At 39.9% G+C, this 18147-nt stretch overlaps 7 protein-coding genes across 7 annotated transcripts; 4 read left to right on the top strand and 3 right to left on the bottom strand.

The window, feature by feature from the left end:
• Window positions 1–3869: 3869 nt before the first annotated feature.
• On the bottom strand, window positions 3870–18128 carry LOC131692161 (histone H3-like). The gene is made up of 2 exons (XM_058979039.1): window positions 17785–18128; window positions 3870–4182 (listed from the first exon to the last, which is right to left on the bottom strand). The coding sequence occupies exons 1-2, from the start codon at window positions 18126–18128 to the stop codon at window positions 3870–3872; spliced, it is 657 nt and encodes a 218-aa protein (XP_058835022.1).
• LOC131692165 (histone H3) lies at window positions 4479–4910 on the top strand. The gene has a single exon (XM_058979042.1). The coding sequence runs from the start codon at window positions 4500–4502 to the stop codon at window positions 4908–4910; it is 411 nt and encodes a 136-aa protein (XP_058835025.1). The 5' UTR covers window positions 4479–4499.
• On the bottom strand, window positions 6447–6821 carry LOC131692175 (histone H2B-like). Its single transcript, XM_058979054.1, has one exon. It carries the CDS (start codon window positions 6819–6821, stop codon window positions 6447–6449), a length of 375 nt encoding a protein of 124 aa, XP_058835037.1.
• On the top strand, window positions 7081–7464 carry LOC131692179 (histone H2A). The gene has a single exon (XM_058979058.1). It carries the CDS (start codon window positions 7090–7092, stop codon window positions 7462–7464), a length of 375 nt encoding a protein of 124 aa, XP_058835041.1. The 5' UTR covers window positions 7081–7089.
• LOC131692158 (histone H1-like) lies at window positions 13002–13673 on the top strand. Its single transcript, XM_058979036.1, has one exon. The coding sequence runs from the start codon at window positions 13002–13004 to the stop codon at window positions 13671–13673; it is 672 nt and encodes a 223-aa protein (XP_058835019.1).
• LOC131692178 (histone H2A) lies at window positions 14629–15012 on the bottom strand. Its single transcript, XM_058979057.1, has one exon. The coding sequence runs from the start codon at window positions 15001–15003 to the stop codon at window positions 14629–14631; it is 375 nt and encodes a 124-aa protein (XP_058835040.1). The 5' UTR covers window positions 15004–15012.
• Window positions 15272–15646, top strand: LOC131692168 (histone H2B-like). Its single transcript, XM_058979046.1, has one exon. The coding sequence runs from the start codon at window positions 15272–15274 to the stop codon at window positions 15644–15646; it is 375 nt and encodes a 124-aa protein (XP_058835029.1).
• Window positions 18129–18147: the final 19 nt, after the last annotated feature.

Raw genomic sequence — 18147 nt, 5'->3', positions numbered from 1 at the left:
CTGTGTCTGCATTTATTTTGTAAGAGATTTGCACATATATTATTGCTCCTGGCGTGGGGAGCAACTGGGGAACTCGCGAGAAGCCGAATCTCCTTACGTTTGCGCATTACTACCAGAGAGCAATTCAAGCATGCTCAAACAGCTAGTGGGGGTTTTTGTTACGTGTTGATATTGAAAGTATGTTCTCCCGCAATCCGTTTTATTATTCTTGATTGTTGCGTATTGAAGTTTATTTTACAAGTAGTATGTACGATAGTATATTGTTACAATAAAAGATTAGTTGACTTCAAAACTCGGATATCTATATATTTGTGCATTTTTGGGGTACGTGAAAAGTTCCTGTCAGAAACCGATAGCACGAATTCTGTCGTCAGCATGCTAACGACTAGAACCCCTTAATGAGTAACAACAAACAGGTATATTGCACTACTACCGGGTTGCCAAATATATAGTATGCAAATTTGACAGCGAGACGGAAAGTTTTTTTTATGAAAAAATATAATATCAACATTAGTTGAATAAACAGTATAAGTTTTATTCAATTCCTCGAATTCTTTCAAATGGGTTATTGATATTAAGTACAACTTACGGGCGGAAAACACCAATAACGCCATACTTACATAAGATTAATGTGAAACCCCTAGGTTCATATTTGACAATGTTCAACCATCCGATAAATTCAGGTTCCTGAAGAACCTTGATTTTTTGGAAGGATCTGATCTCTTCAGAATCAAAGAATCCTTTATCAAAGAGCGTTGTGCTGACTGTGGTTCCAACAAAAGCTGGACAGTCGCATAGTATGTTTTCTCCATTCTGAGAGAGATATGCACTATGGTTCCAAAGCCGTATGTAGGATGACAAAACTGTTTGCACCCGAACCGTTGGCTTTCGATATGGGTTTTTTCGGCAAACTTTCTTAATACTCTTTAGCCTTTCTCATATAGAAAGGTTTTGCAATCACTCTGAAAATCGTCCACCCAATCCCGAAATGTAAAAAAATCTACAAAAACCAACAACTCAGAGAACGGATTTGAGCAGCCATCCGACCCGCTGAAACAACTACTTTTGGGTAGAATCTGATTCCTCCCCGGCACTACCTTATGGCATTACTTCGAGGAAATGTTTTTTTTTTGTGTAGAGCGCACACTCCAATCCAACTGCTTAGTAGTTAGTTCTTTCGATATGGTTATAGCATACCTCCTCGACTGGTAGTGATTTTCGAACATCCACACAGCGTGGCTTATTCTGTATGACAGTGGAAAACAGTGGCGGCGCTAGACTTTTTTCCGCCCGGGGCAAAAAGTTGAATTTGCCGCCCTCTTACATATTTTTGGCCAACCAAGCTATCTCATTAATTGAATTTTCATTTTTTGGAATGTTTTTCATAAACAATTTATAATCTTATGGAATGAAACCTCTTTCAGCCGTTTTCTCAATAAAACATGTATATAGGACAAAAGTCAAATTAGAATGACGGAATTTTCTTTATCTTTTTATATCAATTTGGAATCAACAGAATAAAACGCATTTAAACTTGACCAAGTGGCGTATTAATCATGTAAGTCTGTAAGTCGTTTGGCTTCCAGGGGATCGACCGAATTCTGCAGGACGAGCTGCAAACTCGCAACTTCGGGGTTTGTTACAAGAATTTTGCTTGGCGGAATAGAAGGTGTGAAAAAGCGGGCATCGAGCACCCTTTTCTTCCAGAACCGCGGCACAATGAAGCTGGACTTTATAGTGCTGGGCAAGATTCACCCACGCTTGATCTAGTAACAGCGAGAGAGTGTGTACTGAGAAGCAAAAGCCCATTTATCTTCAACTACTGTGTCAGAAACGTTCACTGCCAACACAAAGCTAGGCCAACGAACGAGAAAGATGCATTTTATGCGGAGCTGGAGCGTTTCTATGACAGCTGCTCACGGTGGGATTTTAAGCTGATACAAAAATGAAGGAAACCTGAGGAATCTTATTGATACAGCAAAGGGATCGCGGACAGATTGATTGGTATGGTAGGTAACAAATGAATAAAAGGGGTTAGTGAAAAGTTCTCGGCGTTGTCAAAAACCCATTGCAAACAAAAACAATCTAATATTTACTTCAGGGCCTACCTAAGCTGTGGTTCTACCTCAATATAGTTAGACCTGCAAAGATTTTTTTTCAATAAAAACAACGATAGAGAGTAAACAGTGGTATAAAAAGCGCTGCTGAAAATAATATTTTAATTTGTATCATGTTAAGCGTTGGAAATTCCCGAAAATTTAGAAAAGCTTATTGAAAATAATTAAAATTGCCATATAACGTGTGGGATATATTTGAAACAATTAGACAGTGTGAATATGAATATAGTGAATTTTTTATATTTTTATTTTTTTAATTTTTTTTTTAATTTTTTTAGGTTTCTTATTTGTGACACATAAACTGCTCTTTTACATTTTTTCTTGCTTATGTTAACTTCAGTAAACTTCTCATGATCGCATATCAGTCCCATAAAGATAAGAAATCCCATAGAAAACGGGACAAATATGCGATCATGGGCAGTAAAGAGGCCATTATATAATTTTCCTTGAAAAATAATTAAGTTATCAATAAACGAAGATACATCCCATGATTTTTCTTAACACAATTTCTGGTTGGGGTTCAATTTTTGTTTGGGGTCACATTAGTCGTTCTTATCATTAACACTCTTAATCTTCTACAGGCGCCAAAGCAATATGAATTCAAACGTTTCACACGCCATGACACTTGATAATCACTCAAAAATAATTGAAATATGTTGAGCAGCGTCTGCCGCCCCCAAATTTTGCCGCCCGGGGCGGATGCCCCCTTCGCCCCCCTCTAGCGCCGCCACTGGTGGAAAAGCTAGCTATGGGTCGAGAATTAGTGCTCTTCTCCTACGAGGTCAATCTTGGTGGCAAACTTCAGAATATCTAATTTACTGAGCCCTTCGGTTCCCTTGTGCCATTTAGTATCACTTCATCGAGAAGTTCTCTCGAAACCGAGCCAACCAGCCGAGGCCAGTTCTGCAATTTCGGTGGAGTAGAGCGTCCGGTTCGCTGGTGCTTCGACGAAATCAATAAAATTATCTAAAATTCTCCACTTTCTATTTTCAATAATAATGATAAACATAGCGCTTTTCATCAAACATCTAACTGCAAACATGCAGAAACTAGTCTGCCAAGCTTTCGCGAGTAAATGTCAAAAATCCGCCTGGAAGCATCGACAAAGGTAGGTAGGGTTTGATCGGCCATTAAGGTAAGCCACTTAATATTTCTTTATTTTCTGCTTATTGGCACACATATTTTTACAATAGCGTTTTGACACATTCTGCCTGAGTGGTTCATTCTCGTCTTTTTTACTATGCCCCAAGAGAGTGTTAGCACGACAATCGAACTCTATCTCAAGGGTTATTTTTTCGTGGTTAACAATGAGTCCGACGAGACCAAAAAGCCCGTTTCATTACTATGAGTGGATCGGCAGTATACACTGAATTAAAACTGCTGTTTCCGAAAGGAAAGCCTTAGGCTTTAATGATGTCCGAAAGCGGAAGGCAAAATTTGACATAACGGAATTTAACCTGATACAAATATTTCAGTTAAATTAACCCGTCGAAGATATCGTTTTGTCAATTAACGTGAAGTGAATTTTGCATTCTTGAAAATTTCAAAAAATCTGATATTAGGGATCGAGTCGTTGAAAGTTCTGTGGAAATTCTTTACACTTTACCAGTACTAGTTTTGAGAAGACACGACAAATTACTGTTGCCTTATTCTAGGAATAAGTGTTAGGAAATTTCAGAATAACTCTTAACTTTGCGTTTGGTGGCCCTGAAAAGGGCCTTTTTTATAGATAATTTCCGTCATGGATTATATTTAACCTCCGAAGCCGTACAGCGTGCGTCCCTGGCGTTTCAGCGCATAGACGACATCCATCGCGGTGACGGTCTTTCGCTTGGCATGTTCAGTGTAGGTCACAGCATCGCGGATAACGTTTTCCAGGAACACCTTCAGCACGCCACGAGTTTCTTCGTAGATCAATCCAGAGATGCGCTTCACTCCTCCACGACGAGCCAGACGACGAATGGCTGGTTTTGTGATTCCCTGGATGTTATCACGAAGAACCTTACGATGCCGCTTGGCGCCTCCTTTGCCGAGTCCTTTACCTCCTTTGCCGCGGCCAGTCATTTGTGTATAGCAGAGTGGAAAGTTGTTATACTTCGAAGCAAACTTTCGAAACTGAGATAGAGTTTGCCTGTTTGCAAGCCCTTTTATTCAGTTTCCAAATGGATGCTACTTCCCATACAAACAAACGTCTATTTCTGATTCCTTCATTCTATTATACTGCAATTTCGTCCCCTTTCGGTATTTTTATTTCCCTTGGGTAGCATATGTTGGGTAGTCGAAAAAGAGCGCGCGAATGCAGGTATATAAAAGGGACCGATTCGAACAAATTTCATCATTTTGAGTTCATCTATATACTGAGAAGACAGCAGAAACCCAACGATGGCCCGTACTAAGCAAACCGCTCGTAAGTCCACCGGAGGCAAGGCTCCTCGCAAGCAACTGGCAACGAAAGCTGCGCGCAAAAGTGCCCCCGCCACGGGAGGAGTTAAGAAGCCTCATCGCTATCGGCCAGGAACCGTCGCCCTGCGTGAAATCCGTCGTTACCAGAAATCCACGGAATTGTTAATCCGCAAGCTGCCATTCCAGCGTCTGGTCCGTGAAATTGCTCAGGACTTCAAAACGGATTTGCGATTCCAGAGCTCAGCCGTTATGGCTCTGCAGGAAGCCAGTGAGGCTTATCTGGTTGGTCTGTTCGAGGACACCAATCTGTGCGCCATCCACGCCAAGCGAGTGACCATCATGCCGAAGGATATCCAGCTGGCCCGCCGCATTCGTGGAGAACGTGCTTAAATTTTACTTTCGACTGACATCTGCTATATTTACAAATGGTCCTTTTCAGGACCAACAATCACTCTTGTAAGAGTTACAATTTGAAATATTTTGTATACTAGATACCGAGAAAGATTCATCGAGATTCTTAAAGATATTTTAAAATGTATGATAACCATAATCTGTTGTTAAAAAACCGGTGCCACGTTTAGTTACTGTGACGTGCTTTCGATACGATTGCCAATCGCGAAACTTTCGCAATCCTTATGCAGTTCTGTCTCAATATATTATGGATGATAGAAAGTAGACACACTATCGCAGTCTAGGTGCAGACGAACAGTCTCAATGATGGACATCTGATCGTGGGATGCTCGTGATATCATCACATTTTAATGCAAGATAAAAACAATTTGAAATGATTTGCTATCTGGTACTAAAAATGCTTAACTGCCACTATCTGGGGCCAACTGATGTTTTATACACTAGCTGAACATTTGGAGTTGGTTTTGGACGATTTAATAAAAAGTTTTAAAGGCACTTTTGCTTAGAGAATGCATTTTTTATCCAATTGTGAAACGAGTTTTTGTAAAGTAAATTTTTATACTGCCTGCCATCGTTTACACCATATAAACATTTCAGGAATGAAACTATCTAGAGATAATGAAGAAACTATGAAGAGATAATGTTAATATTTGCTAAAAGAAGGATGGTCAAAATGGCTGAATTAGGATAGGAAACATAGCCTCACATCCACTTTCTTCGCTAGACGGCTGCTATTCTTGACCATCATGCCGTATTCGATTGCAGAGAGCTAGCTGCTCTTTTGAAACGGTGTCAATTTGCCGCACATCATGCGATTTTAGTGAAATTTTACATTAAGGACCTGGCGCATATATGCAATTATCGTTCCTTCCCGAGATAGCTAAAAAGCAAATATTGACTATTGGTTTTTGGTGCAACAATATAACCACAGGACAGAGTCTCATTGTATCTATAGATGCTATTGTTGGATTATGAAGCGATTGCTGGACATTAGGCATAATTATGATGACTGTTTTACTGTATCGATTTTGTTGGCTATTTTCAGCAAATTTAAGACTAAGAAAAACGATATCAATGAAATTAATAGACGGATAGGTATTCGGCGTCGGCAGTAAAATATAATGATGAATTATGTTCTATCAACAACTATGCGGTAGACTACTGTGGAGCGCCTACCAGTAGAAGGTAAAATATTCTTCACATTTCCATTCGATAATGTCCTAGTTTTCTGTAACACATATCATTGTTTTACGTACGTAAAAATTATCATATTAGCGTTATAAAGTCTTGTTCCTAAAGTTAGAGTTTAATCCTCGTCATAGAGACTTTTAAATTATAATGTTAACATTCACACAATTGGTGTTCTAATGATTTTGATCAATTGAACCTATTCTAAATTGATTTTTAGATATTTTCTATTTAAATGGAGCGGAAAGTTTCATTTGATCCTTTTTGCAATAAATTGATGGCCCTGAAAAGGGCCGATTGCTTTGGATGCAGTGGGGTCAGAAGAATTTACTTGGAGCTAGTGTACTTGGTGACAGCCTTAGTGCCTTCCGAGACGGCGTGCTTGGCCAATTCTCCTGGCAGCAGCAGACGAACGGCGGTCTGTATTTCGCGGGAAGTGATCGTAGAACGCTTGTTGTAATGAGCCAGCCGAGATGCTTCGGATGCAATGCGTTCGAAGATGTCGTTGACGAAGCTGTTCATAATGCTCATGGCCTTCGAGGAAACTCCGGTGTCAGGGTGGACTTGTTTCAACACCTTGTAGATGTAGATAGCATAGCTTTCCTTCCTGCGTTGCTTGCGCTTCTTCTTGTCTCCTTTCACAATAGCCTTCGTTGCCTTGCCGGCTTTTTTGACTGCTTTTCCGCTTGCTTTTGGTGGCATTTCGACGATAGTGTGTTATGCTTTCGGGTGGTTGAAAGAAACTGATGTTAAAGCGATGTATGCTAGCCTTTTTATATGCGAACAGAAAGCATCGGATGCTCGTCCCCTTTTTTATGCTCGTCACATTTTACCCTCACAGCCATACCTGCGTGGTGAACAATGCACAGTGAAGCGGGTATATAACGAGGGTTGATGCTGGTGCCTAGCATCAGTATAGCTGTATTTCTGCTGAAAGTTACTTGTTTATTCGAAAAACACATAACACAAAATGTCTGGACGCGGCAAAGGAGGCAAAGTTAAGGGAAAGGCAAAGTCCCGTTCAAATCGTGCTGGTCTTCAGTTTCCCGTTGGCCGAATCCACCGTCTGCTGAGGAAGGGAAATTATGCCGAACGTGTCGGTGCTGGAGCACCCGTCTATTTGGCAGCTGTAATGGAGTATCTCGCCGCTGAAGTTCTGGAATTGGCAGGAAATGCTGCCCGTGACAACAAGAAAACCAGAATCATCCCGCGCCATCTTCAGCTGGCCATCCGCAATGACGAGGAGTTGAATAAGTTGCTCTCCGGAGTAACTATTGCCCAGGGTGGTGTGCTGCCGAACATCCAAGCAGTGCTGTTGCCCAAGAAGACCGAGAAGAAGGCTTAAATTTAAACTGTGACACACATCAAAACTAAACAAAAACCGTCCTTTTCAGGACGAACAATTTTTTACGATAAAGAAAAAAATTGAAATTAATTCCAGCGTGAATATCAAATGTTACGGAGATCGGATTTTTTTTATCTATCTGCGTCTCCACCAACTACATCTAATGGAGGCGCTGTGTATTTTGTCTTGGAGCACAGCACAAAGTATTACATGAATTATGTATATTCAGTTTTGCGACCGATCCAGGTAAATAAACAATTTTAGTATACGGAACAACAGTTCGCACAACCGTTTCTTTGAATTAATCGTGTAACAGTGTTTATTTGCATCATATCGTCGATTTTGGTGCAGTAGAGACACAACTCAAAATCTGCGAATGCTCAAATAAGCGTTTGAAACTTTGGATTCTAAAGTAGCAAAACATTTGCTTGTTCCAAACAATCGTTTTGAATTGCACATTTACACTATCTATTTAGTAGCGTATTTGTTGTTAAAACAAAATTATAGTTCCACTTTTAATGCTACTCTTCTTACAATAGTTTTACAAGAAGGCTAAAGAGGTGTGTTTCTTGGCGAATTTGCCACAAAAATTTAAAAAATGAATAATCTTGTGTTGTGCAGTCTTCCAAACTATTAAGTTTGTTGTCTAAACTTTACATAGATAACGCCAATCGGGTAGACGTATATCACTCACGCATCGTGGAACGTTAAACGTGAAAGGCATAACAAAGGAAAAGACCAAAATACTCGAACATGCGCTTCATTGAGCAAATAATTAACTGACAATATGACGCGTCTTATTTCCTCCTCGGTTTTCCAGCGTGTGTGTCTTAAGAACAGTTTTTTTTCTTTTCATTGTCGGAAAATTATCAATCAATTCTTTGTAAAAGTGTTTGGTAGTCCTGATAAGGACTGTTTGGTTTGGCCAACAAACTAATGGCAATATGTACTTCAATTTACTTCTTGGCGGTGACCTTTTTTGGGGCAGCTTTCTTGGCTGGTGCGGACTTCTTTGGCTTCGGGGTCTTGGGCTTGTTGGCTCCGGCCTTTGATGGTTTGGTGGCCTTTTGTTTGGGAGCAGCTGCTTTCTTGGCAGCCTTTGCTGGGGCTGCTTTGTTGCGGATTTTTTTGTGGGAGCAGCACCAGTAGGTTTCTTGGCGGCCTTTGGCTTCTTCTCGCTAGCTGGTTTCTTAGCGGCCTTTTTCTTCTCTCCGGAAGCCTTCTTTGGCTTTTTGGTGGCAGCAGCAGCCTTCTTTGGCTTCTTCCCGCCAGCCGGTTTCTTAGCGTCAGCCTTAATCTTGAACGAACCGGAAGCACCGGTTCCCTTAGTTTGAGTAAGCTTTCCCTTCTCGACGCCCGATTTCAAGGCTTTCTTGATGAATGTGGACAGCTTGGCAATATCACACTTGTAGTTGGCAGCGATGTACTTTTTGATGGCCTGCAGCGACGATCCGTTGCGTTCCTTCAGGGTCTTGATGGCAGCCAGAACCATATCATTCACTGGTGGATGGACCGCTGGCTGTTTCGGTTTCTTGGCAACCTTGGCCTTCTTCGGAGCCTTGGCCGGAGTGGCAGCAGCAGGAGCTGCAGCAGCAACTTCAGTAGCGGTTTCAGCCATTTTATTTTATGGTGGTTTCACTTGGAATGAATGCGAACGTTGGAGTAAAATAATAGGAATGAAATTATTACGACTGGATTGCTAGTGCTCGATTTCGTCGGCTCTGTCAGGGAAAGCATAAACGACGGTTGAAAAATATTGTTAGCTTGGAGTAGGTAGTTTTGTTGTACTATTGTTTCAAAACCTCAAAATTTTACACGATTTATTGCAAAATTATGACTGAAAACTTGTTTTGTATTCACTGCAGTTTTCAAGTTTCTTGAAAAATTATTCCTGATCATTCGAATTTCTACATGTGACGAGAAAATAACAATTTCGTATCCAACATGCTCCACATGCTTAAACGAAATCGTAGAAAATAGTCAAATAGTCAATTTAAAACAAGCGCTGAGCAATATCACTACAGTTCATTAAAAAGAAAAATGTTTTATCAACATATTGAAATGGAATTTGTGTGTTTTCTACCAACCAGGGATCGGATTTTTAGTTTATACTTCTGAGGATCAAAATGTCAAATGATCAAACCAAAGGCTTTCAAACTACTCTTTGCCTAAGTCTCTCAATGATTTTACTGGAAAGTTTCACGGTAATCCACCAAATCGCTGGTTAGCATAATGAACAATGAGATTATCATGTTTTTGCCTTTCTCAATAGAAAGGTATTGCAATTGCTCTGAAAACCGACTTTTTAACGGAGGCCCGGAGGGCCGAGTGACATATACCATTCGATTCAGTTCGTCGAGTTCGGCAAATGTCTGTGTGTGTATGTATGTGTGTGTGTGTATGTATGTGTGTGTATGTGCGTCTGTGTGTGTGTACGCGAACACAATCTCACTCACTTTTCTCAGAGATGGATGAACCGATTGTTACAAACTTAGTCCCAAATGAAAGGTGCAACGTTCCCATAGGCTGCTATTGAATTTCTAATGGATCCGACTTCCGGTTCCGGAATTACAGGGTGATGAGTACGATCACGCAGAAAACGTCGATTTTAAGAAATTCTGCAATGAATGTATAATGGTGAAAATTTTTCCAAAATGTGACCACAACTGCTTCGATTTGTAGTACTAGGTCATTAACAGCCATTCAAAGTCTCTTTGGTCACATTGGCCACCATCATCGGTTCCGGAAGCCCCGGCGGAAGTATCCAAATTCAGACTAACAGTCACATCGGTTTCTCGGAGGTGGCTAGACCGAATCAACCAAACTTAGTCTCAAATGAAAGATGTTGCGTCCCCGTAAATGGCTATTAAATTTTATCCCCAACCGACTTCCGGTTCCGGAGTTACGGGTTGTGGCGTGCGATCACATAGCAAATTGTGATTCAAACCGATACCCCGATGGAAGCAAAAAAGGTAAAAATTTCGCTAAAATGTCTCTCAAATAACTTAACTTTGCAGTTCTAGGTCACCGACGGCCAAACAAACTTTCGTTGACTACATTGACCACCATAGACGGTTCCGGAAGTGCCCGGGAAAAGCGGCCATCTTTCATAACTAGCAAACTCATATCAGTTTCTCGGAAATGGTTGGGCCGATTTTCACAAACTTAGTCCCAAATGATAGCTATATTATCCCCACAGATGTCTGTAACATTTCGCACGGACCGCTTGTATGGTTCCGGAAATATAGACTGAACAGTCCGGTCACACATGAAATTCCCATATAAGCCGGAACTCAAAATTTTTTACCATAAGAGATTGAGCGAGGAAAACGTGACCTCTTAAAAACACTTTTTTCATTTGTCACTTCATACATTGATTTATCGTAAATACTTTGTTTGCAGCACTTTTAGAACTTTGCATGGCGAAGATTTTTGCTGAAGTAACAAAGTTTTTTTTTTTTTTTTTTTTTTTTATTTCAATTATAGAGGTTTTAACCTTAAGGTCATTCGCCTCTTCGGGTTAGAAAAATCTCTTAGGAAAAATTTCTAACCCTATGTGCGGGGTCGGGACCCGAACCCAGGTGCGCTGCGTACAAGGCAATCGATTTACCAATACGCTACGCCCACTCCCGAGTAACAAAGTTATTATCTCGTCTATTTGAAAAGTTATGAACGATTTTTGTTGAAAAATACACCAATTTAAAAAATTAATTATTTATTTTACAGAAATAACGCTCTCGCAGTTTTTTCACCAAAAACTACAAAAGTTTCAATCATTCAAATGAAACTAATAGATTGAAAATCCATTTGCAATGTTGGAAGATATATAGCTTTGAAAAAAACCATTTTTGTTTTGAAAATCGCCTGTAACTAAGCAAACAAAAGAGATAGAAACTTTATTGCTTCGGCAAAAATGTGTACTTACAAAAGTTCTAAAAACCTATAGAACAAAGTATTAGCGAGAAATTAACACATAAAAAGATATTAATAGAAAACCAATTTTTAAAGAGCCACCCTACCTTAAATATTGCAAAAATCATAGCACATGAACCATTAGAGATAGCCACATAGTTTCTTCGGAAAAGTTGCTCCAATTTGATTGATTTATAACTTTGTAGAACATTATGTAGCTGAATTTTACATATCTAAGAAGTTGATACTTTGAACACCCTAACCACAAGGACCACCCTAATTCAACTAATATAAAAAAATCGGTAAGAAAGTTCTAAGAAAGTTTGCCGAAGATACTATATATCTAAAACCAACGGTTTAGGCGCAAACAGTTTTGTCTTCCTAAATACGGCTTTGGGACCATAGTGCATTGTATTCCATCATTAATATGTTATGGCGTCGATCACACCGTCATTCCGATCTTTAAAGATTTTTAACCACTATTTATTTCCTGAGCAATCGAAAGCGAATTTCGCGTTTAAATTTTTATTATTCAATCTGTTTATTTAACACGGGATCTTTTTGTTGGCACTGGTATTGTTCACTCAAAACAGGGTGTATTTTATTTCGAAAAAAACATTTCGTCATTAGAATCGAAGAACAACGGCTGAAATAAGGAATGCGATTGTTATTCGCAGAGGATTAAATCGTCTCAGTAGTACTGGACATGTCAGATATCTTTCAATTAGATTAGGTATACACACAGATTGATAGTGATTTAAATTTAGTACATGCATTTTTGTGTTCTTTGATTCATCCTTTACTTAGCTGACTACTTTCTGTGGGAAAGTTGTCTTTGAAGTGTTTCGACGACTATTTCAGTTTTATGTTCAAACTTCTACACTTGATCAATCATTGTTTTCATAACTACCTAAGCTAAAGGTGATTTAAGTCGCCTGATCTGCGCTAATACGTTGTTGCACAAATTCCGGTGGCTCTTTTTATGATTTATAACTTGCAGTTATGCTCAATTCTTAAAGACGATTTTGTTAACGTGAAATTTACCAGTAAAATCATTGAGAGACTTAGGCAAAGATTAGTTTGAAAGTCTTTGGTTTGATCATTTGACATTTTGATGCTCAGAAGTATAAACTAACAAATCCAATCCCTGGTTGGTAGAAAACACACAAATTCCAATTCAATATGTAGATAAAACATCTTTCTTTTTAATTAACTGTATTGATATTGCTCTGTGCTTGTTTTAAATTAACTATTTGACTATTTTCTACGATTTAGCTTAATCGTGTGAAGCATATTAGATGCGAAATTATTATTTTCTCGTCATATGTAGAAATTAGAATGATCAGGTATAATTTTTTAAGCAACTTGAAAACTGCAGTGAATACAAAACAAGCTTTTAGGTCATAATTTTGCAATGAATCGTGTAAAATTTTGAGGTTTTATAACAATAGTCTAACAAAACTACCTACTCCAAGCTAACAATATTTTTCAACCGTCGTTTGTGCTTTCCCTGACAGAGCCGACGAAATCGAGCACCAGCAATCCAGTCGTAATAATTTCATTCCTATTATTTTACAATCCAACGTTCGCATTCATTCCAAGTGAAACCAACAAGGTGTAATAAAATGGCTGAAACCGCTACTGAAGTTGCTGCTGCTGCTCCTGCTGCTGCCACTCCGGCCAAGGCTCCGAAGAAGGCTAAGGTTGCTAAGAAACCGAAACAGCCTGCGGCCCATCCACCAGTGAATGATATGGTTCTGGCTGCCATCAAGACCCTGAAGGAACGCAACGGATCGTCGCTGCAGGCCATCAAAAAGTACATCGCTGCCAATTACAAGTGTGATGTTGCCAAGCTATCCACATTCATCAAGAAAGCCTTGAAATCGGGCGTCGAGAAGGGAAAGCTTACTCAAACTAAGGGAACCGGTGCTTCCGGTTCGTTCAAGATTAAGGCTGACGCTAAGAAACCGGCTGGCGAGAAGAAGCCAAAGAAGGCTGCTGCTGCCACCAAAAAGCCAAAGAAGGCTTCCGGAGAGAAGAAAAAGGCCGCTAAGAAACCAGCTAGCGAGAAGAAGCCAAAGGCCGCCAAGAAACCAGCTGGTGGTGCTTCCGTTAAAAAAACCGCAACGAAGAAAGCCAAGGCAGCCCCAGCAAAGGCTGCCAAGAAAGCAGCTGCTCCCAAACAAAAGGCCACCAAACCATCAAAGGCTGCAGCCAACAAGCCCCAGACCCCGAAGCCAAAGAAGTCCGCACCAGCCAAGAAAGCTGCCCCAAAGAAGGTTGCTGCCAAGAAGTAAATTGAAGTACACATTGCCATTAGTTTGTTGGCCTAACCAAACAGTCCTTATCAGGACTACCAAACACTTTTACAAAGAATTGATTGATAATTTTCCGAAAAAGAAAAGATAAAACTGTTCTTAAGACACACGCGCTAGAATACCGGGGAGTGAATACGATGCGTCTTAGTTTCAGTTAATTATTTGCTCAATGAACCAAATGTTTCTAATATTTTGGTCTTAACCTTTGTTATGCCTTTCAAGTTTGATGAAACGATGCGTGCGTGATATACGTCTATACGATTGCCGTTATCTGTGTAAAGTTTAGACAATAAACTAAATAGTTTGGAAGAATGCACAACACAAAATTATTCATTTTTTAAACTTTTGTGGCAAATTCGCCAAAAAACGCACCTTTCTAGACTTCTTGTAAAACTATAGTAAGAAGAGTAGCATTAAAAATAGAACTATAATTTTGTTTTAATAACAAATATGCTACTAAAGAGATAGTGTAAACGTGCAATTCAAAACAATTGTTTGGAACAAGCAGATGTTTTGCTACTTTAGAATCCAAAGTTTCAAACGCTTATTTGAGCATTCGCAGATTTTGAGTTGTGTCTCTACTGCACCAAAATCGACGATATGATGCAACTAAACACTGTTACACGATTAATTCAAAGAAACGGTTGTGCGAACTGTTGTTTCATCTACTAAAATTGTTTTTTTTACCTGGATCGGTCGCAAAACTGAATATACATAATTCATGTTATACGTTATGCTGTACTTCAAGATAAAATACACAGCGTCTCCATTAGATGTAGTTGGTGGAGACGCAGATAGATAAAAAAATCCGATCTCCGTAACATTTGTAGTTCACGCTGGAATTAATTTCATTTTTTTTTCTTTATCGTAAAAAAATTGTTCGTCCTGAAAAGGACGTTTTTTGTTTAGCTTTGGTGTGTGTCACAGTTTAAATTTAAGCCTTCTTCTCGGTCTTCTTGGGCAACAGCACTGCTTGGATGTTCGGCAGCACACCACCCTGGGCAATGGTTACTCCGGAGAGCAACTTATTCAACTCCTCGTCATTGCGGATGGCCAGCTGAAGATGGCGCGGGATGATTCTGGTTTTCTTGTTGTCACGGGCAGCATTTCCTGCCAATTCCAGAACTTCAGCGGCGAGGTACTCCATTACAGCTGCCAAATAGACGGGTGCTCCAGCACCGACACGTTCGGCATAATTTCCCTTCCTCAGCAGACGGTGGATTCGGCCAACGGGAAACTGAAGACCAGCACGATTTGAACGGGACTTTGCCTTTCCCTTAACTTTGCCTCCTTTGCCGCGTCCAGACATTTTGTGTTATGTGTTTTTCGAATAAACAAGTAACTGCCAGCAGAAATACAGCTATACTGATGCTAGGCACCAGCATCAACCCTCGTTATATACCCGCCTCACTGTGCATTATTCACCACGCGGGTAGGGCTATGAGGGTAATATGCGACGAGCATAAAAAAGGGGACGAGCATCCGATGCTTTCTGTTCGCATATAAAAAGGCTAGCATACATCGCTTTAACATCAGTTTCTTTCAACCACCCGAAAGCATAACACACTATCGTCGAAATGCCACCAAAAGCAAGCGGAAAAGCAGTCAAAAAAGCCGGCAAGGCAACGAAGGCTATTGTGAAAGGAGATAAGAAGAAGCGCAAGCAACGCAGGAAGGAAAGCTATGCTATCTACATCTACAAGGTGTTGAAACAAGTCCACCCGGACACCGGAGTTTCCTCGAAGGCTATGAGCATTATGAACAGCTTCGTCAACGACATCTTCGAACGCATTGCATCCGAAGCATCTCGGCTGGCTCATTACAACAAGCGTTCTACGATCACTTCCCGCGAGATACAGACCGCCGTTCGTCTGCTGCTGCCAGGAGAATTGGCCAAGCACGCCGTCTCGGAAGGCACTAAGGCTGTCACCAAGTACACTAGCTCCAAGTAAATTCTTTTGACCCCACTGTATCCAAAACAATCGGCCCTTTACAGGGCCACCAATTTATTACAAAAGGATCAAACGAAACTTTCCGCTTCATTCAAATAAAAATCCTAATTTAATAAAGTCATGGGTGCGTTTCGACTTCGTCTCATCAGAAACCGACACTAACTTATTGCCAAAATAGATTAGCGCCGGCTTGACGCTATTGGAAACATAAATAGTATTTCCATTTTGGAATCTAGCGTCAAGCCGGCGCTAATCTATTCCAGCAATAAGTTAGTGTCGGTTTCTAATAAGATGAAATCGAAACGCACCCTTGACTTTGTTTTGTTAAAATTATAATTCGAAAGTCTCTATGACGAAGATTAAAAGCCAACTTTAGGAGCTAGATGAAATGCTAGTATGATAATTTTCACGCACGTAAAACAACAATATGTATTACGAAAAACTAGGGACTAGGCAGGCTCATATGGACATTATCGAAAGGAAATGTGAAGAATCTTTTGCCTTCTACCGATAGGCAGGACTTGGGCGCTCGACACTAGTCTACCGCATAGTCGTTTATAGAACAGAATTCATCCTCATATTTTAACGCCGTCGCCGAATACCTATCGGTCTATTAATCTTATTGTTATCGTTTTTCTTGAACTATGTGTCTTAAATTTGCCGAAAATAGCCAACAAAATCGATACAGTAAAACAGTCATCATAATTATGAGTAATGTCCAACAATCGTTTCATATTCCAACAATAGTATTTATAGACACAATAAGACTCTGTCCTGGCATTACACTGTTGCACCAAAAATTACATAACACACGAACAACACGTTTTCCTCGATCGTCAATATTTGCTTGTTAGCTATCTCGGGAAGGGTGATGATGATGATGAAAATTACCTTCATTTCAGGGTAATGTACAACTTAAATCTAATACATTTAACTAAACCTACACTCAGGCAAAAAATACAGCGAATTTCATAGGAATATCGTATAATTTTTAGCCACAAGTAGCACGTATGTAAATCATAAGATTATCTTATGAAACGGCATTTATTTTGTTAAATCAGTTTGCTGTGATTCCATGTTTCATAAGGTATCTTTGAATTATCATAAGACAATATTATACATTTCTCTTATGTTTATGAGAATCATAAGATGCTCGTATGAAATTCTTTCGACTGGCATACTTATAAAATGTTAAGGTAGTCATAAAAGTCGTTTGTTTTTCATATTAATCTTACGAAAACATAGTTTTGTTACTTTTCTATTCATCATAATATAACTCTTATGAATTTCGCTATGCGTTTTGCCTTAGTGCACTATTTACACCTGGCCTACTATGTACAATTCGCTTATCAAAACGTGTTCTGATGTATTGCAATTATTTATAAACTTAGTTCTAACGTCTATTTTGGAATCAATTTTTGGGATGTTCGCCTCTTCATGAATATTAATGTTGTCTATTCACGATATTTCCGTTTTGGAAATGTTTATATGGCAGGCGGTATAAAAACTCACTTCACAAAAAACTGTTTCAAAATTAGCTGAAAAACGCGTTCTGCAAGCAAAAGTGGCTTTAAGACTTTTTATGAAATTGTCCAAAACCAACTCCAAATGTTCTTAGTATAAAATATCAGTTAGCCCCAGGTAGTGGCAGGTAAGCATTTTTAGTACCAGATAGCAAATCATTTGAAGTTGTTTTTATCTACCATTAACATGTAATGATCTCACGAGCATCCCACGATCACTCGCAGATGTCCATCATTGAGACTGTTCGTCTGCACCTGGACCGCGATAGTGTGCCTACTTTCTCTCATCCATAATATATTGAGACAGAAATTCGTAAGGATTGCGAAAGTTTTGTGATTGGTAATCGTATCGAAAGCACGCCACGATCAATAAGTGTGGCACCGGTTTGATTTTTTTTAATAGATGGCAAATATCATACATTTTAAGATAGAAATAAATGAAAATATAAGAATCTCGAAACTTTCTCATTAGAAACTCTTACAAGAGTGTTTGGTGGTCCTGAAAAGGACCTTTTGTAAATATAGTAGATGTCAGTCGAAAGCCAAATTTAAGCACGTTCTCCACGAATGCGGCGGGCCAGCTGAATATCCTTCGGCATGATGGTCACTCGCTTGGCGTGGATGGCGCACAGATTGGTGTCCTCGAACAGACCAACCAGATAAGCCTCGCTGGCTTCCTGCAGAGCCATAACGGCTGAGCTCTGGAATCGCAAATCCGTTTTGAAGTCCTGAGCAATTTCACGGACCAGACGCTGGAATGGCAGCTTGCGGATTAACAATTCAGTGGATTTCTGGTAACGACGGATTTCACGCAGGGCGACGGTTCCTGGCCGATAGCGATGAGGCTTCTTAACTCCTCCCGTAGCGGGGGCACTTTTGCGCGCAGCTTTTGTTGCCAGTTGCTTGCGAGGAGCCTTGCCTCCGGTGGACTTACGAGCGGTTTGCTTAGTACGGGCCATTGTTGGGTTTCTGTTGTCT

Source organism: Topomyia yanbarensis, chromosome 3, assembly GCF_030247195.1.
Source record: "Topomyia yanbarensis strain Yona2022 chromosome 3, ASM3024719v1, whole genome shotgun sequence".
Taxonomy (NCBI): domain Eukaryota; kingdom Metazoa; phylum Arthropoda; class Insecta; order Diptera; family Culicidae; genus Topomyia; species Topomyia yanbarensis.
This window is presented reverse-complemented; position numbering and strand designations above follow the sequence as displayed.

Bases quoted from the DNA above. Each gene is read 5' to 3' on its own strand.
- LOC131692168 (XM_058979046.1), top strand. From the start codon at position 15,272: ATGCCACCAAAAGCAAGCGGAAAAGCAGTCAAAAAAGCCGGCAAGGCA.
- LOC131692175 (XM_058979054.1), bottom strand. From the start codon at position 6,821: ATGCCACCAAAAGCAAGCGGAAAAGCAGTCAAAAAAGCCGGCAAGGCA.
- LOC131692161 (XM_058979039.1), bottom strand. From the start codon at position 18,128: ATGGCCCGTACTAAGCAAACCGCTCGTAAGTCCACCGGAGGCAAGGCT. The intron at 4,183-17,784 runs CAAGCGAGTGAC...CTGCTATACACA, and splicing joins AATCTGTGCGCCATCCACGC to AATGACTGGCCGCGGCAAAG.
- LOC131692178 (XM_058979057.1), bottom strand. From the start codon at position 15,003: ATGTCTGGACGCGGCAAAGGAGGCAAAGTTAAGGGAAAGGCAAAGTCC.
- LOC131692179 (XM_058979058.1), top strand. From the start codon at position 7,090: ATGTCTGGACGCGGCAAAGGAGGCAAAGTTAAGGGAAAGGCAAAGTCC.
- LOC131692165 (XM_058979042.1), top strand. From the start codon at position 4,500: ATGGCCCGTACTAAGCAAACCGCTCGTAAGTCCACCGGAGGCAAGGCT.
- LOC131692158 (XM_058979036.1), top strand. From the start codon at position 13,002: ATGGCTGAAACCGCTACTGAAGTTGCTGCTGCTGCTCCTGCTGCTGCC.